The sequence below is a fragment of the Bicyclus anynana genome, chromosome 27 (assembly GCF_947172395.1).
Source record: "Bicyclus anynana chromosome 27, ilBicAnyn1.1, whole genome shotgun sequence".
Classification (NCBI taxonomy): Eukaryota; Metazoa; Arthropoda; class Insecta; order Lepidoptera; family Nymphalidae; genus Bicyclus; species Bicyclus anynana.
The window spans coordinates 6,418,947-6,444,156 of record NC_069109.1 but is presented as its reverse complement, the minus strand read 5'-3'; the positions used below and the strand labels follow the sequence as shown (position 1 = coordinate 6,444,156).

General features: G+C 38.9%; 2 protein-coding genes across 2 annotated transcripts in view; both read right to left on the bottom strand.

Annotated features, from left to right (window-relative positions):
- Positions 1-25,210, bottom strand: part of LOC112046162 (endoribonuclease Dcr-1) — a 62,434-nt gene that overhangs the window by 15,136 nt on the left and 22,088 nt on the right. The window contains exons 19-34 of the mRNA XM_052890278.1: positions 23,969-24,078; positions 23,594-23,739; positions 16,601-16,723; positions 15,698-15,793; positions 14,284-14,366; positions 13,791-13,961; positions 9,355-9,493; positions 8,291-8,464; positions 7,790-7,904; positions 7,207-7,306; positions 6,581-6,669; positions 5,859-6,025; positions 3,305-4,288; positions 2,716-2,868; positions 1,665-1,814; positions 363-432 (exon numbers count right to left, since the gene is read on the bottom strand). Coding sequence (XP_052746238.1) covers positions 363-432; positions 1,665-1,814; positions 2,716-2,868; positions 3,305-4,288; positions 5,859-6,025; positions 6,581-6,669; positions 7,207-7,306; positions 7,790-7,904; positions 8,291-8,464; positions 9,355-9,493; positions 13,791-13,961; positions 14,284-14,366; positions 15,698-15,793; positions 16,601-16,723; positions 23,594-23,739; positions 23,969-24,078 — 2,870 coding nt within the window. The remainder of the gene's footprint in view (positions 1-362; positions 433-1,664; positions 1,815-2,715; positions 2,869-3,304; positions 4,289-5,858; positions 6,026-6,580; positions 6,670-7,206; positions 7,307-7,789; positions 7,905-8,290; positions 8,465-9,354; positions 9,494-13,790; positions 13,962-14,283; positions 14,367-15,697; positions 15,794-16,600; positions 16,724-23,593; positions 23,740-23,968; positions 24,079-25,210) is intronic.
- LOC112051537 (uncharacterized) lies at positions 17,147-21,513 on the bottom strand. The gene has a single exon (XM_052890275.1). The coding sequence runs from the start codon at positions 21,405-21,407 to the stop codon at positions 17,328-17,330; it is 4,080 nt and encodes a 1,359-aa protein (XP_052746235.1). The 5' UTR covers positions 21,408-21,513; the 3' UTR covers positions 17,147-17,327.

The window sequence follows — 25,210 nt, the reverse complement described above, 5'->3', positions numbered from 1 at the left end:
TATTTTGGTTACAGTTTGATTTGTTAATTAAGTTGTCCTGACAAGTGTTGTGAATCATAACCTTTGTTCGACATTAGTTTTCTTATATTTGCAATCACTTTTGAGTCCTATAATATAACTTGTTTTAATATACCTATTGCATACCAAAATTTCATGGCTCCATGCAAGTAACCGATATGTTTTTAGCGCGCTACCAGACGTGAGTGTATTCCTGTCTTTAATTTACTTCTTTCTTAAGCTAGGGTTCCGCCGAAATATGGTGAAACAAAATGGGTTCCGAAGTAAAAAGAATTCGGGAGCCGCTGGGCTAGAGAATAATGCAGCATAATGGTCCAGGAATAAACAAGAAGTAGATAACTCACCAGGTATACTGTGCTGTGTGATCAGATTGTACGGGATGAAACATCCCGCGCTGTCCACAGGCGCTTCCGTCTTCTGCAATGGCTCTTTCGTGTCTCCCTGTAACAGATAGAAGACAATGTCCCAATTTGGTATGGAGATAGATAGCTGGGACTTTATTATTATTATTTCAAAACCATTGGACGCCCGCAAATCCCTCGGGAACCATGGATTTTTCCGGGATAAAAAGTAGTTTATGTGTTAATCCATGCTATAATATATCTCAATACCAAATTTCAGCTAATTCGGTTCAGTAGTCGAGGCGTGAAAGAGTAACAAACATTCATATCATCAGAATCATCACTTTTCCCAAATCTCAGGAAACCATGGATTTTTTCGGGATAAAAAGTAGCCTATGTGTCAATCCAGAGTAAAACCTATTTCCATTCCAAATTTTAGCTAAATCACTTCAGTAGTAGCGGCGTTAAAGAGTAACAAACATCCAAACATCCATACTAACTATCGCGTTTATTATATAAGTAGGAAGAACATGAAATATAGGGTTAAAAAGGTAAAATAAAAAAAATTTTGGAAGCCGCGGAGGAACATGTCTTTTAAGACTTTAATCGACTCTTTAACAAATCAAAATCCCCCAGTTTTCCAGTAGACCTCAAGATAAAAGTCAACCAATATAGCAACGAGAATATAGCTTCTTTTGGTGGTCGATAATTATGTCATTTGTCTTCACGACATGTCACACCACGCGGCCGAGCACTCAGCAATGCTGCCTACAGTACAGTACAACTCACAGCGGCGCTGGGTTGCAGCGTGGGCGGCGGCTTGTGGCACGGCGGCAACCAGTTGTCGTGCGGCTCGAACTTGGACGCGATCATGCGCGGCCGAGCACTCAGCAATGCTGCCTACAGTGCAGTACAACTCACAGCGGCGCTGGGTTGCAGCGTGGGCGGCGGCTTGTGGCACGGCGGCAACCAGTTGTCGTGCGGCTCGAACTTGGACGCGATCATGCGCGGCCGAGCACTCAGCAATGCTGCCTACAGTACAGTACAACTCACAGCGGCGCTGGGTTGCAGCGTGGGCGGCGGCTTGTGGCACGGCGGCAACCAGTTGTCGTGCGGCTCGAACTTGGACGCGATCATGCGCGGCCGAGCACTCAGCAATGCTGCCTACAGTACAGTACAACTCACAGCGGCGCTGGGTTGCAGCGTGGGCGGCGGCTTGTGGCACGGCGGCAACCAGTTGTCGTGCGGCTCGAACTTGGACGCGATCATGCGCGGCCGAGCACTCAGCAATGCTGCCTACAGTACAGTACAACTCACAGCGGCGCTGGGTTGCAGCGTGGGCGGCGGCTTGTGGCACGGCGGCAACCAGTTGTCGTGCGGCTCGAACTTGGACGCGATCATGCGCGCGCCGAGACGTTTGTTGCGACCCAGCCGGTACAAGTTCAGATTGGAAACCTGCAACCAAAATCATGTTTGTGTATAGATAATAATTACTTTTTAAAAATAACAGGGTTAAATGACACCCTCCAAGGCAGGGTATATGACACCACCAACTTCCCAATCTTTGAAAGTCTATGATGAAATAAATGCTCATGCTCATGACCTACGACCGAATACAAGTCTACGTAATCCTAATACATCATATGCTATTAATATACTTTGCTATATCTTAGAAAGCCTCTACTTTCTAGAAGTTTATGATTATGATAACGTTATTGATGATGATGATGATAATGATGATGGCGAAGACGATGATGATGATAATGATGATGATGACGATGATGATGTTGATACCGACGACGACGACGACGACGACGACGGCGACGTTTACAATGATGATTTTGATGCTAATGGTGACGATGATGATGATAATGATGGTGGTGGTGATGATGATGATGATACCAACGACGATGATCATATTTAACATTTTCTATTTGTTTGTCACTAGAATGGTTTTGATTATGACATATGCTATTAATATAGTTTGCTATATCTTAGAAAGCCTCTACTTTCTAGAGGTTTATGATTATGATAACGTTATTGATGATGATGATAATGATGATGACGATGACGATGACGATGACGATGACGATGATGATGTTGATACCGACGACGACGACGACGGCGACGTTGACAATGATGATTTTGATGCTAATGGTGACGATGATGATGATAATGATGGTGGTGATGATGATGATGATACCAACGACGATGATGATGACGACGTTGACAATAATAATTTTGATGCTAATGGTGACGATGATGATGATGATGGTGCCGACGACGACGTTGACAATGATGTTTTTGATGCTAATGGTGACAATGATGATGATGATAATGACGATGATGCACACACCTGTTTGCTGCGCATGTGCGACAGCTTTCCCTCGTGAACGGCGGGGTGCGCGCAGTACAGGTACGCAGTGATGGCGAACTTCAGGAAACTGTCACCGATGGTCTCCAAGCGCTCGAGATTTATGCCATCGTTCGCGTTCGACATTGTTAATGCCTGTAACGATGAATTACCAATTATGCCAAGAGTAATTCAGGTAAATGCCTGAATTACTCTATATCTATATCTTATTTATTATTATCTTATTTCTATATCGAACACACAGGCAGACAAGACAAAAATTTTACTGATTGCATTTTTGGCATCAGTATCGATCACTAATCGCCCCCTGATACTTATTTTGGAAATATATTTCATGTACAGAATTGGCCTCTCTACAGATTTATTATAAGTTCAGAAAACAAGGAGAAGAAATAGGTAAATAAACAAATTGAGCCTAAGCACTACTGTAGTGTATGCTGCTACAACCACCTAAGAAAGGCAACAACAAAAACCTCAAGTAGTAGAAAAGCATCAAATATCATTGTCATGTTTAGCACAACTTTGATGAAGGTACTAGCTTTGAAAAAGGCAGCAATAAAACTAAAGTTACCTGCAGAATTACACTGGGACTCGGTCCAGGATGTCCTTCTAAGTCAGGTTGATAATCGAAATCAAAGTCCTTCCCATTCTGGCCCTTACTGTCCATGTAATAATGTTTATATTCATTTTTATCCTTCCAAGAGTTGACCTTTTCATGATATTTTTCGCTTGAATCGAAACCAACATTAGCAACTTTTTCATTTATATAACCTGGTGCGTCGATGTCTATGTCTTTCATAGAGAAACAGTTCAATTTCTTTATTTCCTCATTTGTCAATGTTTTTTTTAATTCAGCCAGCAGGTATCTTTTGTTTTTCTCTATGGATTCTAATGTCACCTGGCCGTTATCGAGTTCTATTGCATTCTTGTATGGAAAGATTTCTTCTATATTTGTTTTTGCATTATTTTCTATATTGGCTACTTGTATGTTGTCAGCATGTGATTCATCAATTTTAGCAATATTTTCTTTCATGATTGTGTCTATTTTAATTTTTTCTTCCACGTCTGTGTTAAACATTTTTTGAATGTTATTAGTAGTTGTGTCGCTGTTTGAAACTTTGTTACATTTTAAACTATCATTATCTATTGTTTCTTTACAAGCACCTTGATTTATATTGTTAATATTTTCTATAGCTATTTTATTATTACAATCTTTTAATCTGCTTTGCACATCGTTTAGGTTTACTTTACTTGTATTTTTTATTCTATAATCACAATGTAAACTATTTTCAACCAAAGTTCTTGAATGAGCATTGACATTATTTTCTGTACAACCAGTCAAGTTTACTTTATCATATTTAGCGTTTTCTATTTGTATGTCACTGGAATGGTTTTGATTGGCTAACTTGTCTTTGGTAATTAAAAATACTTGTCTGTCTACGTCTCTGGAAGGTTCCGGCAATAAATTCACTATAGGTTTGTCTTTTTCTACAAGATTGTCTTTCATGATTTCTTCTTTATGCTTGGCGACGGATTTTCGGAAATTATTTACATACTGAAACATAAAACCAATTATTATGTGTAATACTATTTTAACGAAAAGTAAAACAGTCCAAGTAATCGAATCGGAACAGATCTCTCACAAACGAACAATGAAACAGTCTCAATAAATAAACGTGACATTCGTTTTGAGACGACTTCACATTCAGAGACACATGCATCGATATTGTAGTTATGTATTAGAACCTCCTTAGCTAACTCTATTAAGTACACCCCGACTGGTTGATGTGTAGAACATAGTACCGGAACACTATATCGCTTAGCGGTATATCTCTAACGCTAGGCAGACAGACACTCTAAACTTCGTTTTTTTAGAATTGCAAAATTTTGTAAACAAACATGGCCGTATTCATCACTGACATTAGTTGTGACGTCATCCTAGGGATGGGCCGTTGATGAACTATATCGAGAATTAACTACTACTAATCGAATTAAATTTCATAAAGGTCAACTTATGAAGTAAAACGCGTATGTTACACCACATTAATTTTATAAATTCTGGAGTATATTTATTGGCATATCCATTATTAACCATCGAGCATAATATCATTATATTATTATTTCATCATGTTAAATGTATGGTATCTGGTAGACCAAACTGCGTTTATGTTCGAGTACATAAACATGTTCGATGTACTATCTCCTATGATGTTTGGACTGAAAGTGAAGGGTTTTTTGTTTAAAATAATAACGACAGTGATGCATGATACGGCAGTGTAATTTTTTTTGCTTTGTTTGTTTTGTTTGTTTACATTTTATATCAATTGTAAAAAAATCACTTTACTTAAAAACTCACTTCTAAGTTGGCAACACTAATCACACAGTCAAAATACGCGCTATATTAACTATCTACCTCTTTCTGTTGCATATTAATTAATACCTATCAAATAACATTTTTTTCATTTGTATCGGTCTGTTATAAATTAAAAGAGTACTAAAAAATTTAGGCAGTATTTGTTAACGCATTATATTTTTTTTAACATATAAGTACGTAACTAAACAGCGCTATGAAAAAATTACTTTATTCAAATTACTCAATTACGATATCGATACTGAACGGAATACATTCGATGTTTACAATCGGTAAATCGTTCATTTTTAATCTGTGGTGACAATTTTACTCGGTATAACCTTAGAGAGACGAAACGTCAAATTAACATTTAAATGTAATCTGTGTGCATAATTTCGTGTTTAATTTCGTTTATTTCTAAAATTTTTGATTAAACCCTGTGTAAATTAAAAAAATGTTACATTTGTATGATTCTCCATAGGTGGATTGTAAAGAACAAAGTGTTTGTGCGTGTTTTAACAGTTTGATGGTTTTGAAAACTGTTATGAAAGTTTGGCATCGACAAAAGGGTTTGTTTATTTACCAAATAGCGCAATTCAATCTGGACATGGTATAGTCAGTAACGTTCGTGTTAATATCCCTATGTCTTATTTATCATCAAAGTTGACCATTAAAAGTCCCATCACGATGGGTATTCCACGTTATAGGCCCATAACATCGTTTACGTTCAACAAGTCACTTATATACATAATGTATAGTTTCGGACACAACTAACCTCCCTGGGAGGCACCCCAGTCCGCAGTATACGCTTGAACTCCGCCAAATCACGCTCATCGTCACTCTTGTCGGGTTGAGGCGCTGGTGCGATGGGCTTCCGTCTCTCTATGTCTACTGCTTCGGCTTCGTGTGTTGTCTTGTACTCTATCCGTACTCCCATTGCCGCTGGAAATGACAGCAAATAATAAATTAAATAATATTAAAAAAAAAAATTAATGAAAAAATACAAGGATTTTATTAAAGTGAATAAATGTAACTAAATAAAAGTAAATAAATATAATAAAAACTCAAGTTTTTCATTTATATCAAGATGGCGCCCATAGAGCAACTACGACATGACAATTGACAGCAAACGTCAAATCGATTACTGCATTGAAAACGTCATCTATCCGCCATTATTACCACTAATAATGTTGCATTTATTGGGAGATAATGATTATTATTTCGAAAGATTTAAAGTAAATTCGTAGATTTGTATAATCAAAAATAGTTTAAAAAAATATCTTCTTTTATTTCCGCTAGGGTACAATGACTGGTCCTGGGCTCCATACAATTTTGGACCATCTCCTTTAACATAATAACAAATTTTTGATCAAAATCACAATTTATTTGTTCCTCATCGCAATTACAAAAAAAAAAAAAAATAGAGTATGTAGAAATATCAAGTTAAGAATATAAAAAAAGTGTATATCAGTGTTTTATTTTATAAATCAAACGTACCGTTAGAGTTTCTGTTGCTACAGAACAGGGTGTTGTCGGCATCATCGTCACTGCAGTCCGTCAGATCTGAGTCGTCCGTGTCGAAGTCACTGCAACAAAAATCTGTGTTATTTTAGGGTTCCTTACACCTTAAAAACAGAACCATTATAGGATTCACTTTGTTGTCTGTTAAGACTGTTTATCTTAGAAACGCGTGGAGGTATCGAGTTAAAATTTAATTCTTATACAAATTCATTCACACAATTCAATTCACAGTTCCTTGAAGCTGTGAAAAAAATCAAATTTCCAAGTTAACGCGAAAGCAGATATGGCCGTTTTTGTCACAAAAACGTATATTTCGACACTCTGATTAAAAAACCTAACGTAATTTCCGCTGACCTTGAACTGTAAAATTCGTCTATTACTAAACTGATGTAAGTAAATATCTAAATACCAAATATTTGTAATGAAATCATAAAAAAGAAAAAATCATAAAATGTTTGTACGAAAACCTCGTTGGGCCAATCCGAATCGCACTTGACCAATTTTTCAATACTATTCATGATCTGTTACAATGACTGAATGAATCTGCTTAATAATATATAAAGTGTATCAAATGCTTGAGTATCGCCAAATTACATTATTACCTGGACTCATAGGAGCAATCGCTGTCAGCCATGGAATACGCCCTGCTTGGGTTGAACTGCCCCTTCGGCTTCTCTATGGGCTCCGACCAATTTGCACCACCTGGGAACCAAAATGGAATAAGTGAAATTGGAACTTCAACATTTATTGCCACTACCAGCTAATGTAACTATACAATTTGGAAATTTAAAAAAAATATTGAATTGAATAAATATTTTACATTTACCAATTTTTTGTGATGACAGATTATCATGCAATTGGAAGAGTCACGGCTTGTATTTATTTTTTTGCTTTGTTTATTCATATCTGCTATACATTTTTGGACACAAATAACCTCCCTGGCAGACACTCCAGACCGTAACACACATTTAACATTTCCCAAGTCGTGTTTATCATCAAAAGCGTTTACTGAACGTCCCGACGAGTAGTACACCCGTCTTCGCAGGATTTTAACTTCGTTTATGTCAAGCAAATCACTTACATCGATAAAGTATAATTTAGGACACAATTGACCTCCCTGGGAGACACTTCATTTCACTTAAAGTATGTTAAATGAACCGTGATGATAGTTGTCATTACATTCACCTGATGAAGAGGTGCAGAAGGTGAGGTTAGAAGGCAACGGCTCGAGATACTCGTCATATTCAGTCTGAGGAATGGCCGACGCCATATCGTTACTCCAAGTGCCGATTTCGAAGCCCTGTAAAAAGATAGTATATAAATGCATGTAATCCATACTAAAATAATTACGAATGTAAGTCTGTCTGTTAACTTTTCACAGCTTATCTACTGAAAAATGGATTGGATAAAATTTAGTATAAAGAGCAGAGAGAGTAGAATATATGCAAACTTTTTGTCCCCGAGGGATTCGAAAAAAAAAGAGAATTACACACGCCAGAGTTGTGGTGTGATACTTTTAATGAATTTCTAAACCTTTGATTAAATCCCGAGATTAACGAGACGTTATTACTTTCTGCTAAATAAACTCTTAAATAAGTGACATATTTAAAAAAAACGCTATTTTAGAACGCTGTGAAATCATTGTTAAAGAGGATAAATCTTTTTTTTTAAATAAACAAAACTTACGTTCTCTGCATCCAACTTCTCTTGCAGGATGTCGTTGATCGTTTTCTCCTTTGCTTCCTCTTTCTCTACTTCGACTTCCTCCGGTGGTTCGATACGTTCTTCATCCTTTTCATCCTGTTTCGATTCTTCTTCGTCTTTCTTCTTCTCGATTTTCTCTGAATCAGCACTGAGGACCTGAAAATATTTTTAATGAATGAATGAAAATTTTAAACTCTCTTGACATCATTACAAATATGAGCATGGGGATGTATCTCAATTTCAAAGTTTATACAAAACACAAGCTTATATAAAAATCTTATTACTGCTATGTTAATGATTATACAGGGTGCTGTGAAGCATTTCCCATAACTCTGGGGTTAATAAAAATTTTCAAGGAACGTGAGTTTTAAAATAATTTTGGATAGAAGCAGGCGTTACTTTGCGGAAGTTCATGATGATTATATAATGATTTATTTATTTTGCTACCGGTTTCAGGGTGAAACGTACGTAGAGAGTATATTGTCGGACCTGGGTGACCTTGTCGCGTGGGTTCCGGATCCTTTTTCAAGGTTGTGCCAAATATGACATAGTGGAGTTAAAGTTTTTTTTTTTTATTTTTACAAGTTAGCCCTTGACTACAATCTCACCTGATGGTAAGTGATGATGCAATCTAAGATGGAAGCGGGCTAATTTGTTAGGAGGAGGATGAAAATCCACACCCCTTTCGATTTCTACACGGCATCGTACCGGAACGCTAAATCGCTTGGCGGTACGTCTTTGTCGGTAGGGTGGTAACTAGCCACGGCCGAAGCCTCCCACCAGCCAGAGCTGGACAAATTAAGAAAATCTAAGTCTGCCGAGATGGGGATCGAACCCAGGACCTCCGTCTTGTAAATCCACCGCACATACCACTGCGCCACAGAGGCCGCATTTTCATCCTACTCTCCTAACAATTTAACTCGCTTCCATCTTAGATTGCATCATCGCTTACCATCACGTGAGATTGTAGTAAAGGGTTAACTTGTAAAGAATAAAAAAAAAATTGAAAGAAATGTTTTTTCTTTTTTTTTTTCTGTAAAACCAACCTCGGCCAGACTCCAGCCAAAGTCCAGCGGCGGCCACTGGAAGCCGGGGCAGGTGTGGTCGTCTATCCGCGGTATGCCGAGCCCCACGTCGATGGCCACCGCGCGCCGGATCTCGTCCGCTATCAGTAGGGCGTTGATCCTGAAACCAGAGACAATATTTTTTTTCATCATCATCATCATCTCCTTACCCTTATCCCACTTAAGTGGGGTCGGAAAAATATGTCAATCTTTTCCATTCGTTTCTATTACTCGTCAACTCATCATCCACTCCTTTTACACACATGTCCTCTTTCACACAATCCAACCATCTCTTCTTAGGCCTTCCTCTCCTCTTATGACCTTCCACTTGCACATTCAACATTTTTCTAGTAGTATGACTTTCCTCTCTACGCATTACATGTCCATACCAAGCTAACCTTCTACTCCTCAATTTTTCTGTCACTGGCGCCACCTTCAGACTTCCTCTTATATACTCATTCCTTATTTTATCTATTCTTGTCACACCACACATCCATCTCAACATACGCATTTCGTTCACATGCATTCGTTTACTATCCATCCCTTTCACCGCCCAACATTCTGATCCATACAGCACGACAGGTCTTACAACCGTTTTGTATATTTTACCCTTAAGTCTAAGAGGCATTCGCGGGTCACATAGTACACCTGAGACCTGTCGCCATTTCATCCATCCCGCATTCATTCTACTTTTCACGTCTCGGTCCACATTGCCATCGTTTTGAAAAAGCGATCCGAGGTACCGAAAATCGGAGCAAGCTGGTAGGGTTACACCATTTAATGCAATTTTAGAAGATTAAGATGTACCGCCAAAGTCCAAGAATAAATATTCAGTTTTCGTTTGACTGATTCGTAGACCAACACTTTCCAATTTCTCCTGCCATTTTCCCAGTCTGCTCTGTACCTCAGATGCGTTTTCTCCGACAAGTACAATATCATCGGCGAACAGCATACACCAAGGTGCTTCTTCCTGTATGTCTGATGTCAGAGCATCCATTACTAGGAGAAACAAATAGGGGCTTAAAGCCGATCCTTGGTGTAAGCCCACCTCCACTTGAAACTTGTCAGTAACACCAGCTTCTGACCGTATGCTCGTGCATGCATCTCTATACATTTCTTTCACTATTCTAACATACTTCCCAGGTATTTTCTTCACGTTCATAGCCCACCATACAACCTCACGGGGCACTCTGTCATACGCTTTCTCTAAGTCAACAAACACCATGTGGAGATTCTTTTGTGCATTCCTGTATTTCTCACACAGTTGACGCAAAGCGAAAATGGCATCAGTTGTACCCCGTCCTGGCATAAACCCAAACTGATTTAGAGTAACCTCACTCTCCTCTCTTATTCTCTTATCTATCACTTTCTCCCAAATCTTCATAGTATGTGACATGAGCTTTATTCCTCGATAGTTGTTGCAATTCTGGACATCACCCTTATTTTTAAATATGGGCACCAACGAACTGCTGGACCACTCTTCCGGGATTGACTCTTCGTGCAACAACTTATTGAAAAATAAAGTCAGCCATTTCCATCCATCCACTTTCAGGCACTTCCAAGCTTCGACTGGTATACTGTCAGGCCCTACCGCTTTACCACTTTTCATACTTTGCACTGCCATTTTTACTTCATCTATACTCACCTCTTTTACCACTGCCACATTCATTGATACATTCTCTAATTCGCGATTCCAGTCATTCTCTTCGTTCATCAACTTTTTAAAGTATTCCTTCCACCGACCTTTTATTTCTTCGTCGTTTGTCAAAACCTTTCCGGCATCATCTTTTATGCATTTCACATGTACTATATCCCTTGCATTCTTTTCTCTCGCTTTTGCTAGGCGAAATAAGTCTTTTTGCCCTTGGGGATAATCTAGGGACTCATACAATTTACTGTTTACTTTTCCCCTTGCAATAGCAACCGCTTTTTTCGCTTTCATTTTCTTCTCCACGTAAACATTCTTTTTAATCTCTTTCGAATTGCCGTCATAATCACTCACATTTTTCCAATCCTTAAATGCATCCTTCTTTTCTTTCAGTATATTTTGTATATCCTTACTCCACCACCATGTGTCTTTAGCTATCATACTTTTACCTTTAGTCTCTCCAAAAACATTCTTTGCCTCACTCCTCATGCACAAAGCTATTTCATTCCAGCATTCATTCCCCGATTTATTGTTAAGGTCATCCATGTCAATCATTTTGTCTACCACTCTTGTTCGAAACTCTTTCACACACTCCTCTTTCTCTAACAGGTACCATTTTATTTTGGGCAGGGTCTTAGGCTTAGGCATAGACTTTTGGATTTTAATTTTTATTTCCATTAGTAAAAGTCGGTGTTGTGATACTAAAGGTTCCCCCGGTATGACTTTACAGTTTTTAATTTCTTTAATATGGTCTCTTCTTATAAGAAAATAGTCAATTTGTGTATTATGATTCCCACTTTTATATGTTATCAAATGTTGATCCTGTTTTTCAAAGAATGTATTAACTACTGCCAGATCAAAAGCCGTGGCTCCCTGCAGCAGGTTTTCTCCCTCCCGATTACGGTTTCCAAAGCCCCGACCTCCATGTACTCTCTCATAACTTTCATTGAGTCTTCCTACATGACCATTAAAATCTCCCCCTATATAGACCTTTTCATTATTGGGGATAGCTATCATAACTCCGTCAAAATCATTCCAAAACTTCTCTTTCGTCGCATCATCACAACCTGTTTGAGGCGCATATACACTTACTATATTGGACATTGCATTTTCTATAATTAGTTTGACTACTATAATTCGATCATTAACTCTATTTACATCTGTCACACATTTTTTCAACTCATTATCTAACACTACACCAACCCCATTCCTTTTGCCATCACTCCCGCAGTAAAAAAATTTAAAACCCATCCCGATTTATCTAGCTTTTGAACCCTTCCATCTCGTTTCTTGCAAACAAGCAATGTTCACACGTCTCCTTTCTAAAACATCCGCTAGCTCTCTTCCTTTCCCAGTCATAGTTCCTACATTCCAGCTTACCATCCTCATTCTTACTTCCCGGACTTGCTTCTTACGTCGCACCCGTCCATGATGCAACAACCCTTGTCCATTTCCCACAGGCGCCGGGTGCTGCACCTGCGCGTCGCCTAGGGGGTACGCCCTAACCTTCTCACAAAATCCGTTTCCTTGTATTGACATATTTTTTTAAATGTTTTGGCTAGTAATTTTTGTGACCGGCCGCCTGCCTGACGTCAACCCTCCTTGGGAATCCTTAGAGTTGTGGATTTTTTCGAACCGCCACCCACTAGCGACATTTTCCCTTAGTCGCCTTTTACGACATCCACGGGAGGATATGGAGCGGTCCTATTCTTACACCGGGACCGCACGGTTTAGACAATATTTTTTTTATCCCGTATTAAATTTTTTGTATCATCGCGCAAGTCTAGTTTTTCCTTTAATAATTCATTATAATAGAAAAAAATAAACTGTAAAATTAAATGACTACCTGTTATTCATTATCAACCCATATTCGGCTCACTGCTGAGCTCGAGTCTCCTCTCAGAATGAGAGGGGTTAGGCCAATAGTCCTAGTTCTGCGATATCACACACGCAGAGAATTAAGAACATTCTCTGGTATGCAGGTTTCCATCACGATGTTTTTCTTCACCGTTTGAGACACGTGATATTTAATTTCTTAAAATGCACACAACTGAGAGATACACACAACTTGGAGGTGTATACCAAGACTGGATTCGATCCCACACCCTCCGGAATCGGAGGCAGAGTTCATATCCAGTGGGCTATCACGGCTTCGTTACCGACTTGTTAACTATGTTAGAATCCTGAATGTAACAAGGGATTCAAAGCTACCTATGCTTGTACAGAATGTGGAATTCTAAAACTATGAATCTTAGAATCCCTTGCTACAAGGCATTCGACGGTCATATTACGAGAATTCTTTAACTAGGAATATTATAAATCTAAACGTAGCAAAGGATTTAAAGCTATTTTAGTCATATCACACCATGCCTATACAATGTAAAATGTAACAATTAAAATGTAACAATATCTGTATATGACCACATTCTGGCAATAAATGATTTATGATTTATGATTTATGATTTATGAAAAAATTGTAAAACTAGGGATTTTAAAATCAAAAGGAATCAAAGACAAGTTTATCATAATAAACCTCACCTGTACAGCAGACAGGGCAAACCAACTGTAGCAAACCACAGCGGTGCTGCGAATAGATGCGCCTTGCATAGTTATCAGATTCTGAGAGTAGCAACGAATTCAAGTACAATATTGTCTGGTAGCAAGGGATTCAAAGACACTAATGTTGTGGTATACTTTTCTTCTCACATACTTTGTAGATTTCAGTGCGTAGCAAGGGATTCAAAGACGGTTTCATTATAATAAACCTCACCTGTACAGCACACAGGGTAAAGCAACTGTAGCAAACCACAGCGGTGCTGCGAATGGATGCACCCTGCATAGTTCTGGCACTAAGATCTGCTTCTGATCAAGTCTATCTCGTTTGGCGCGACGCGTTCGCTCCGATGACACGGGTAGTGCTACACCTTTGCGGTTGACGTATCTGTGACAAACATCATCGTCATCATCGTCATCATCATCACCATCACCATTATCATCATCGTCACATGGAGGAATATAATATATAGTTTTAGAGTTAGTCTTGTTTGCTTTTACTTAAATACATAGTTACAGTTATCTATTTTATTTTTTTATTTTAAAAACATCCTGACAATATTTTTTTTATCAATTAGTCACTATTGAAATTATTTTTACAAATAATACAAATGTTTAATAAAAATCAATATATTCAAATGCCAAATTTCAATAGATTAATTTTCTTTCTTTTTAAAAATACAAAGAGCAAAGATGCCCTTGAAGTATACCTGGGAGTGAGCAGATTGAGCCGAGCACTGGTGTGGTCGACATCCAGCAACGGTTGGCAGCTCTGAGTCAATTCTGCACCGTACTGTGAACATCATCAATATGAGACGACTATCTTCCATGGATTCATGCATTCCATGGATTCACCGTGCGGGTGCCGGGTCCATCGCGTGGTAGAGAGAAAAACTCCGAGCAGAGTCCCGGACTTATGACTACTGTATGTAGGGTAAGGAATTCCTTGACGATCGATCAACACTCCCCGTTCTCTGCTCGTGTTGTTCTCCCTGTCGCCAAATTTGGTAAGATCCTATTAGAGCAGCTTTGGATACTCGTTCTAATATAGAACTAGCTGCACTTCCAGAGAGGCCAAGGTCTTTAAGCAAGTTATTGAGAGATTATGCTGGTAATCCTCATAAAATTTTTAAATAGGATTGAAGAGATAATAGATTTTTGTTTTTTTTTTATAGCGAATAGGTTCTGAAACTATTGGGCCGATTCATCAATGTAATGACCATATTTAATTTTTTTCATCTACAGCAGTCTTCATTAACAGCGAATAACATGAGCTCATCTCCTTATAATCATTTCATCTCTGTATTACCACAGAAAAAAAGAAATTAACTATCACGTGAAGGAAAATCGTCTCAAACGGTAAAGGAAAATCATCGTGAGGAAACCTGCATACCAGAGAATTTTCTTAATTCTCTGCGTGTGTGAAGTCTGCCAATCTGTATTGGGCCAGCGTGGTGGACTATTGGCCTAAACCCTCTAATTCTTTAAGAAGAGACTCGTGCTCAACAGTGAGCCGAATATAGGTTATTAATGATGATGAATGATGATTCCCACAGGAATGGGAAATACGCGGGTGAAACCGAAGTGTGCCTGCGAGTACACAATAGGTTAGTTGACGTTTTTTTAAAAAGGGTCTTAAATTGTTCATTAGCGTTCTACTATAGTATAATCATTAATCGTGCGAATTTTCTGACAGATGCTAATGTCACTTTGTAAAATAATGATACCATATTTATTGTCATAGTGATGTCCTGTTCTGAATAGGTAAAAAATAGTGCCTCAGAACATTCACTCTCAAAGAGGAATTTTGAACAGAAATTTCTATCATAACGCTTCGTGACAGACGGTTGAAAGAAAAGTTGTGTAAATTATGTAATTAACCAATTTTTTACCTATTTGTCCTAGTCTCTGAGAGTACCACTACTTCCGATTTGAAAATTTAGAGTACCTAATGAAATTTATAATAAAATTCTTAGAATAAAATTAAATATTTTATTCTAAGAATTTTATTATAAATTGGACAAAAAAAGTGTTACAGTTGTTATTTAGTTACAAAATCCTCCTCCACCCTCATAAACTTTTTATATTATTAAATTTGATATGAGTAACATTATTATAACTGACCTTGGCCCGATAGTATGACCGGAAGCTGTCGTGTTGAGTGGAAGGAAAAGCGGAGTCCGGGGACAGCTTCCAGCAGATTTCCGCCACCAGGAAAAACTGAAATCGAAAATTTTTCAATTTTCAAACACAATGGAAGTATACAGTCTTCTCAGACACTCATCAAAACGAGAGCGGCCATTACAGAATATATTAATAACTGATTGAACCCACTCTTCAGTAACGGGTTCTCATGTGTAACTGTGCTATGCTGAAATTATTTTTGTTATTACCATCCCACAAACTTACCTGCGGCTGGTCCTGGTTCCTATACCACGGCGTGACCACCGCTTCCTTATACCTCTCCGGGTCGAAGGAGAACCCACTCTACAGTAACGGGTTCTCATGTGTAACAATGTGCTATGCTGAAAGTATTTTTGTTATCACCATCCCACAAACTTTACCTGCGGCTGGTCCTGGTTCCTGTACCACGGCGTGACCACCGCTTCCTTGTACCTCTCTGGGTCGAAGGAGAACCCACTCTTCAGTAGTGAGTTCTCATGTGTAACACTATGCCATGCTGAAAGTATTTTTGTTATCACCATCCCACAATTTTTACCTGCAGCTGGTCCTGGTTTCTGTACCACCGCGTGACCAACGCTTCCTTGTACTTCTCCGGGTCGAAGGAAAACCCACTCTACAGTAGTGGGTTCTCATGTGTAAGACTGTGCTATGCTGAAAGTATTTTTGTTATCACCATCCCACAACCTTACCTGCGGCTGGTCCTGGTTCCTGTACCACGGCGTGAGAACCGCTTCCTTGTACCTCTCCGGGTCGAAGGAGAACCCACTCTTCATTAGTGCGTTCTCATGTGTAACACTGTGCCATGCTGAAAGTATTTTTATTAACACCATCCCACAAACTTACCTGCGGCTGGTCCTGGTTCCTGTACCACGGCGTGACCACTGCTTCCTTGTACCTCTCCGGGTCGAAAGTAAACGTTTCTCCACTCTTCAGTAATGGGTTCTCCATCTCTTTAACTGCACCATCCTGAAAAAAATATTTATACAATACTCGAGGAAGCTCCGCCGTTTCAGGCGCTTGTTTCCCGTTTCTGTGGGTATACGGGGATAAAATGTAACTTAAATTACTCGGTGATAATGTAGCTTTCCAACAGTGAAATAATTTTTCAAAGCGATTTAATAGTTTCAGAGCCTATTACATGCATGCAAACAAATAAACAAGCAAATCTTTCCTCTTTACAATATACCCAGAGGCACAATTATCCGGCCACTTTAATGCGACGCGAGCACAGATTAAGAATAATAGGCAGATGGAGCGGAACGGAAAATTAAAAAACAAATACATTCCCGAGTCAGTACGACACGAAGCGTCGCATTAGTAATTGTTTGGTAGATTAATTCGTTCCAAGACTTTGCGCTTTTTTTGGAGACAAATAAAAATCCTTTCGTGATTCAAAATTGATGCGTTACTTTTTTGCGTGTTACAGTATAGAATGATAATGACAATTAAAAATTTGACAGTTTTATAAATTGATTGTGACGTTTTCTTCGAAGAGGATACGTGGACCAATCGCAGCCCACGTAACGTTTCGTTGCGCGCCAACATGCCCCCGGCCTTGGAATCCTGGATTTCAAAGTGCTTCATCAGGATCGACCAAGGGACAGATTTTGGTATAAGCACGTCGCACGAGTCCTGATGATGTGCGGATTTCGGCCACTCGTGCAACGCCGTCCTTCCCAGGAATGCTCCTCACTACTCGCCCCAGATGCCACTTCAATGGGGGAAAGTTATCCTCTTTTATTATCACCATTGTATCGGGCTTGAGATCTTGAATAGTTTCCCTCCATTTAACTCGAGTTTGCAGTTCGGATACGTATTCTTTGGACCAGCGGGTCCAGAAGTGTTGACGAATCTGTTCCACTCGCTGGTACCGGTCAAGGCGATGAACTGGTGCATCCACGAGGCTGTCGCAGGCAGGCGCTGTAAGCGGCCGGCCAACTAGAAAATGAGCAGGAGTGAGGGGAAGAAGGTCGTTAGGGTGCGATGATATTGGAGATAGCGGACGGGAGTTGAGGACAGCTTCAATTTGTGCTAATACAGTGCTATACTCTTCGTAGGTGAGATTCGCGTTACCCACCACGCGACGAAGGTGGTATTTACACGAGCGCACTCCTGCCTCCCACAATCCACCAAAATGAGGCGCGTATGGGACAATGAATTTAAATTTAATATTTTGTTGACTAGCGTGTTCAATAATTTCATCACCACAACGTTCTAGAAAGTCTGCGAATTCGTTTTTAAGACCTAAAAATGTGCGGGCGTTGTCCGACCAAATTTCGTCGGGCTTAGACCGACGGGATATTAAACGGCTAAGTGCAAGCAAGTAAGCCTTAGCAGTGAGATCACTAACTAGTTCTAAATGTACTGCACGTGTAGCAAAACAGATAAAAATGCATATGTATGCCTTAGTTGTTTTAGCGCCCTTACCCTTACGATTTAAAATGGAAATTGGCCCCCCGTAGTCCACGCCACAGCGATAGAACGGAAAGGTGGGTGTGATTCTCTCAGAGGGTAAATTTCCCATAAGAGGAGTAAGCGTACGACCTTTGATACGCTTGCATACGACGCAATCATGAAAAACTTTTCTAGCGAGATTTCTACCTGCAAGTGGCCACCACGATTCGCGAATGTGGCAAAGAAGCGCTTGTGGTGCAGCGTGTAATAATATTTTATGCGCGTGTCGAAAAAGAAGAAGAGTAAAACGATGTTTGCCTGAGAGTAACACGGGATGTTTTTTATCATAGTCGAACTCTGAAGAATAGTCTAACCTGCCACCAACTCGCAGAATTCTATCGTTGTCAATAAACAAACTTAATTTACTCAAGTTGTGTTTATTCTTTAATGCGTTTTTGTTGACTATTGACTTGTACTCAACTGGAAAAGATTCTAATTGAGACAGCCTAGTCAACAATTTGTCGGACTCCCTCAGCTCATCGACGCTAAGCACACCCGACCGCTTGCTAAATTTGTTACGTGTATTATGTATAAATCGTAAAACATATGCAGTCGCGTGTCTCAACCTGCTGAACTGTGAGAATCGTTCAAAGTTGATAAAACCATCTTCAAATTCCGACATATGACTGGTTAGCGCGGTTACGTCTGAATTTTTTAAATCAGGCAAATCGCCAGTATCATACTGCGTATAAAAGGGAGGTACGTTGATACAATTGAAATCAACGTCGTGAAGAAATGCGGGCCCTTCCCACCATAAGTGTGAAGAAGACAAATCGCTTAAATTTAAGACCCCGCGTGAAACCAAATCGGCTGGGTTATCTTTTCCGCTTACGTGACGCCACGGGAGTTCTTTCGTTAACTCGTGAATTTCTGTAGTTCTATTGTGAACAAACGTTTTTAATAATCTAGGTTGCATGCGTAGCCAGCCTAAGACTATAGTTGAGTCAGTCCAAAACATTATATTATCAAATTGAAATTGAATCGATTTTTTAATTTTGTCATATAATCTAGCTCCTATAAGGGCACCTAGCAGCTCTAAACGCGGAATACTTATTGTTTTTAACGGTGCGACTTTTCCTTTGGAACATAATAAACGAACATTGGCGGTATGGTTATTAAAATTTAATGTACGAATGTAGGCACACGCGCCGTAAGCGGTCTGCGAGGCATCGGTAAAAATATGCAGCTCCGTATGTATAGCGTTACTATCCATAACATAACGAGGTATGCGAATCGTTTGCAAGATAGATAAAGATGCAATAAATCGGTTCCACTGACGTGCGACATCGCTAGGCACAACGTCGTCCCATCCTAATTTTAATAACCACAGCTGTTGTAATAACATTTTTGCTGTTACAATGAATGGACTTAACATACCCAAAGGATCAAAGATTTGAGAAGCGTATGACAATATACTGCGTTTAGTTATAGGTTGATCAATATGAAATTCGAATTGCGTATTAAAATAAAATTCATCGGTGTCATTGAGCCAACCTACACCTAAAGTTTTGTGACTACTATTGTCACTGAAATCTAGTTGCTTAGAAGTGTGCGCCGACACACTTGTGAGATGCTCGGATGACTCATCGCGCGAAAAATTTAATATCCACTTACGAAGTGGGAAACATCCCGACTGCAACGTCGCTGACGTTTCTATACATAATTTAATTAATTTTTGTTTTTCATCCGAACCCGTAATTAAGTCGTCCACGTAAAAATCTTCGTTTATAATTCTACGAACTTCGTCGTTTGTAGACTCGATGGCTAATTGTTTTAAGCAACGAACACTTAAAAAAGGCGCGGACGCGGTACCATACGTAACGGTATTTAAACGATATACACCGAGCGCTTGCGTAGGGTCGTCTCGCCAAAGAATCAGCTGGAGATCGCGTTGCGCTTCGTCCACTAAGCATTGTCGATACATCTTTTCGATGTCCGCGCATGCGACGTACTTATGCTGCCTAAAACGGAGAAGGATTGAAATTAAGTCACCTTGGATAGGTGGACCTACCAGCTGTATTGCGTTAAAACTAAGCCCCGTGCTGGTCGCAGCGCTTGCGTCGAAGACTACGCGGAGCCGTGTTGTGCTGGAGTCGCGAAGTACTCCACTATGCGGTAAAAAATAATGCGATGAGCCGTAGGATGAAATGCGCGTCATATGACCTAGGCTTTCATATTCATGTAAAAAGTCTGCGTATAATTGTTTTAAAGCGGGCTCGCGTTGAAGCCGCTTTTCTAATGATAAAAACCGTCGTTCTGCGTGAAAGTAAGACTCACCTAACAGTTCGGGCGATGCTTTTAAAGGTATCTTGACGATGAACCGTCCCTCATCATTGCGCTTCGTAGTCTGAGAGAACAACTCCTCGCAAGCCCGTTCGGCATCTGTGCGCGTATCCCGATCCCTAGGTAGTTCTTCGACTTCCCAGAACTGACGTAGTTGCGTATCTATGGATTGCGATAAATTACACTGGATAGTGCTATCATTGCGCGATTGAAATATGATAGATCCCGATATTATCCAGCCTAAATGCGTATTCTGTAAATAAGGTCCATTAGGTAACCTTATATTACCTTCGTTTAATAATTCCCAAAATATATCTGCGCCTATTAAAATATCTATTTTTCGAGAATTAAGAAAATGCGGGTCAGCCAGCTGTAAACTATGCGGTATACGGAACTTAGCGCGTTCGTAATGTACAGCGGGCAACATCGAAGAAATTTGTTTTAATACAAAACATTGAAGTTTAGTGGTGTAAGGTTTGACGCGCGATTTAATCTCAATGTCGCATGTTTGATTACACTGCGTCACGGAGTTACCTACACCTCTAATCTCGTGAGTGGACTGTAATATTTTAACCCCTAATAATTTACAAAAAGGTTCGCTTATAAAACTTCGTTCACTACCATTATCTAACAGAGCGATTGCGCGCTCATAAACATCGTGACAATTTCGTACCTCGATCAATGCAGTAGATAACAAAACCTGTTTTAGGGAGCGATGTGTGCGTCTAATTTGCAAGTGTGTATTAATTGTATCGCTACTGGGATTCGCAGGGGAAAGGTGTGCGGAGGGCACAGATGCGCCCGCGCCTGAATTCGCTGTTAGTTCCCGGCTGCTAGACGAGTGAAGAGTGATGCTATGAGAACTACTAGTTATGTTTTTACCTTCGTTTTGAGAGGCTCGCGGGCATATCATCGAATTGTGTTTATTATTGCAAAATCTGCATCCGCCAAACCTACAAAACTCAATGGTGTGATTAGCAAAACGCAAGCAATTCTCACATAAATTATTATCGCGAATAATTTTTAGTTTCTTTTCTAAATTCGAATTAATAAACTTAGTGCAAGCGTATAATCGGTGATCGAGATTGCATATAATACATTTTGTAGCCGCGGAGTGACGTTCGTGCGATTTAGTGGTGGAAACATTGCATTTGTGTGAATTGGTGGATAACTTCACGTTATTTTGTGTATCCTTTGTATACTTGATGTTATTTTGCGAATTGTGTGAACCTTGCAATGTTTCCAGCATGTCCGCTCGGCGTTCTAGGAAGTTAATTAAATCGTTCATTTTTATTTTATAATCATTGTTCAACGATGTGCTTTTGAACTGCTCCCACTCGCGCTCAGTGATTTTATCTAGTTTTGACACGATTATAAAAATAATTAAAGTGTCCCAGGTATCGACAGGCTCATCTAAAATCTTTAGGGATCGAATATTTTTCGTAATTGTGTCAATAAGACCGCGAATAGAAACGGGAGATTCTTTGCTTAGTGATTGAACATTAAATATGCGTTTAACGTGATTTTGAACCAATAATCTATTATTATTGAAACGATTAACTAATAGTTCCCACGCGATTATATAATTGTCAGAAGTAAATTCTAATGCGTCTATTACTAGCTCTGCGCTGCCTTTCAGAGAGGATTTTAGGTAGTGAAACTTTTGGATATTGTTTATTTCCTTGGAATTGTGTACTAAAGAAATAAACGTATCCCTAAATTCCAACCAATTTTCATATGCCCCGTCAAACGAAGGCAACGTAATGGTAGGTAGTTTTACTGATTTTAAACTAGCGCATGAATTAGAACATTTAGTGACCTCACTGCTATTCCTACTGCTACCACTATTTAACAAGAGCTCAGCTTGGGATACTGTGCTATAATAGCAGTCCTCAAACTGTTCTCTCTGCGATAATTGTTCCTCAAAATCGCGTTCATGAACACTTTCTTCTATTTTGGTCTGAATATTATTAAATTCTTTAAATAAGTTTGTGGCCCCTTCTATTCTTAATTTCAAATCTATTAAAATTTGTGGTGATGCGACTTTAATATCAAAATTACTGATATGATTACTAAATTTGGTTAATCTGCCTTTTAGGATGCCACGTTTCTTTATGTATTCTTTTATATGTTGTTCTAATTTATCGTCGGGTAAAACTAATTGCGTTGGCGATTTATCGCGGGTGCTCATGGTGGATTGTGAAAAGAGGAGTACTTACGGTAGCAGAAACTCGTACACGTCAGCGCCGCGTACGTGTCGGGTTCGAAGCGGTGGATGAATCACTATAAACACTAAAAAGCACGATATTAGTCAAATGAAGTGGAGGTTGGATGGTAGAAGAAAGGATGGGTTGACCGTACCGTTATACACGCGCCAGCAGATCGTTCCTTTGTTCTCCTTGTTCTCCTGAACCTCTTTAATAGTTGAAGTATAGATTGTTGCGTGATATATTTTTTCGTACTTCGAATTTAATCCGGCTCGAAGGACCAAATTATGTTTGGTAGATTAATTCGTTCCAAGACTTTGCGCTTTTTTTGGAGACAAATAAAAATCCTTTCGTGATTCAAAATTGATGCGTTACTTTATTGCGTGTTGCAGTATAGAATTATAATGACAATTAAAAGTTTGACAGTTTTATAAATTGATTGTGACGTTTTCTTCGAAGAGGATACGTGGACCAATCGCAGCCCACGTAACGTTTCGTTGCGCGCCAACAGTAATTTTAAATATTATTCAATAAAAATGGCGTCTTTTGTTTTTAAATATTTTAAAAAGTGTTCACAAAAATTAAAGAAATGAAATGGAGTATTTTTTTATTGTTAGTATATTAATTTGATTATTATATTAATTTACGTAATTGTTGTTAGTTAAATTTTGAAATACAAATTATAAAAAAAGTTTGTATATGCGGTTGTCAAAGACACGCGTGACGTTTGTTTTTTTATGGGTTGCACTGGCTTCACACGTCACTTGTAAAGACTCACTTTGGTTACTCTTTGGGCGTGAGTATATTAAAGTGGGCGGATAATTGTGTCTCTGAGTATATTAGTATAGACAACAAATGACAGATTTCCTAGTTATGGTTACTGTCTGTTCACCTTCTCTTTCTCCCTTTTCTTCTCGTCCTGCTCCCAGAGCACAGGTTTCTCTATCTCCAGCATTTTCTTCTCTTCCGTGTGCTTGTATATCAGCTCGAGGAACGGCCAGTCCACGTCGATCCACGAAGCGCCGTCCCATCTTGTCTCTGGAAACATAAAACAAACCAGAGACTGAAGCAAAACTTCTTTTAAAAATAAAAAAGCGCCATCTATTTGCATTTGACGGCCTCCGTGGCGCAGTGGTATGCGCGGTGGATTTACAAGACGGAGGTCCTGGGTTCGATCCCCAGCTGGACAGATTGAGATTTTCTTAATTTGTCCAAGTCTGGCTGGTAGGAGGCTTCGGCCGCGGTAGTCTGTTCAAAAAGAACTTACTTTTAACAGTAGGCACTATATAGTAGTTGTTGTGCGTGGTGCCCTCTGTCTGCAGACGCATGCCGCGGCGCCGCACCCGCAGCACGTCCGAGAACACGAACCGCATGAACCTGAGTAAAAATAAAAAAAAATCAAAATCAAAAATCATTTATTTCAAGTAGGCTCAGTTTACAAGCACTTTTGACACGTCAGTTGACTATTTGTAAAGATTCTACCACCGGTTCGGAAGGCAGGTTCTGCTGAGAAGATACCGGCAAGAAACTCAACAGTTGCTCTTTTGAAAAAGTCATACAGTATTATAATTTACAATTGATAACAATTACTGTTTACATTTCTTATAGTTTTACTTCCTGTGTGAAGGTGGAAGCTGATCCAATGGCCTCCAAGCACCTTTCTCGTTAAGGAACTCATCAATAGTGTAGTAACCTCAATTGATTTATTAATGTTTAATGGATTCTGATAGTATATTAATTATTTTCTTATTTTAATAAAATTGAAATTAGATAGTATTTATGTGATGTTAAGAATGATAGATATTTCTATTTGAATTTAAGAATGCCTCGTCAATTTATGCTACTTGTACTTGTATTTTCTATTTGCTAAAACCATGTTCACCGATTTAACATTTAATTATTGGAATATTAGTTAGTATAATATTATTTAATATTCATACACCTGTCAAGGTAGAAAGTATGTATGTCTATAGATTGTTCTGTAAACCTTCTGTACTTTCTCATGAATAAATGAATTATTATTATTATTATTAATGAAAAAGTTGTACTATAGCGTCAATTACATGATTACATGAGTGAAAAGTTAAAATAGGGACATTAACCATAAAAGTGACATTTATATTAACATTAATTAATTCGAACTTTGTTTTATTTTTATTATTTGTAAATTTGTAATTTGTAAGATCTGTTTTGTAAGAACTTTAGCACGCCAACTATGGCAGGATATATGTTTAAATATAATATACTAGCGGACGCCCGCGACTTCGTCCGCTTAAAACTCGATTTCAACTTTCAACCCCTATTTCACATCCTTCTATTTATATTTTTGCAATTTTATTTTATTCATTTAAAAATTTTAATAACGTATACCTAATAAATAGTCCACTAATCATTTTACATTTACAAATGTACCTAGAAAAATGAAGAACTTTCCATACAAACGTTCTAACCCTACTTCACCCGTTTCTGATTTTATTTTCGTATATCCCTACCCTATTCCTACCTACCA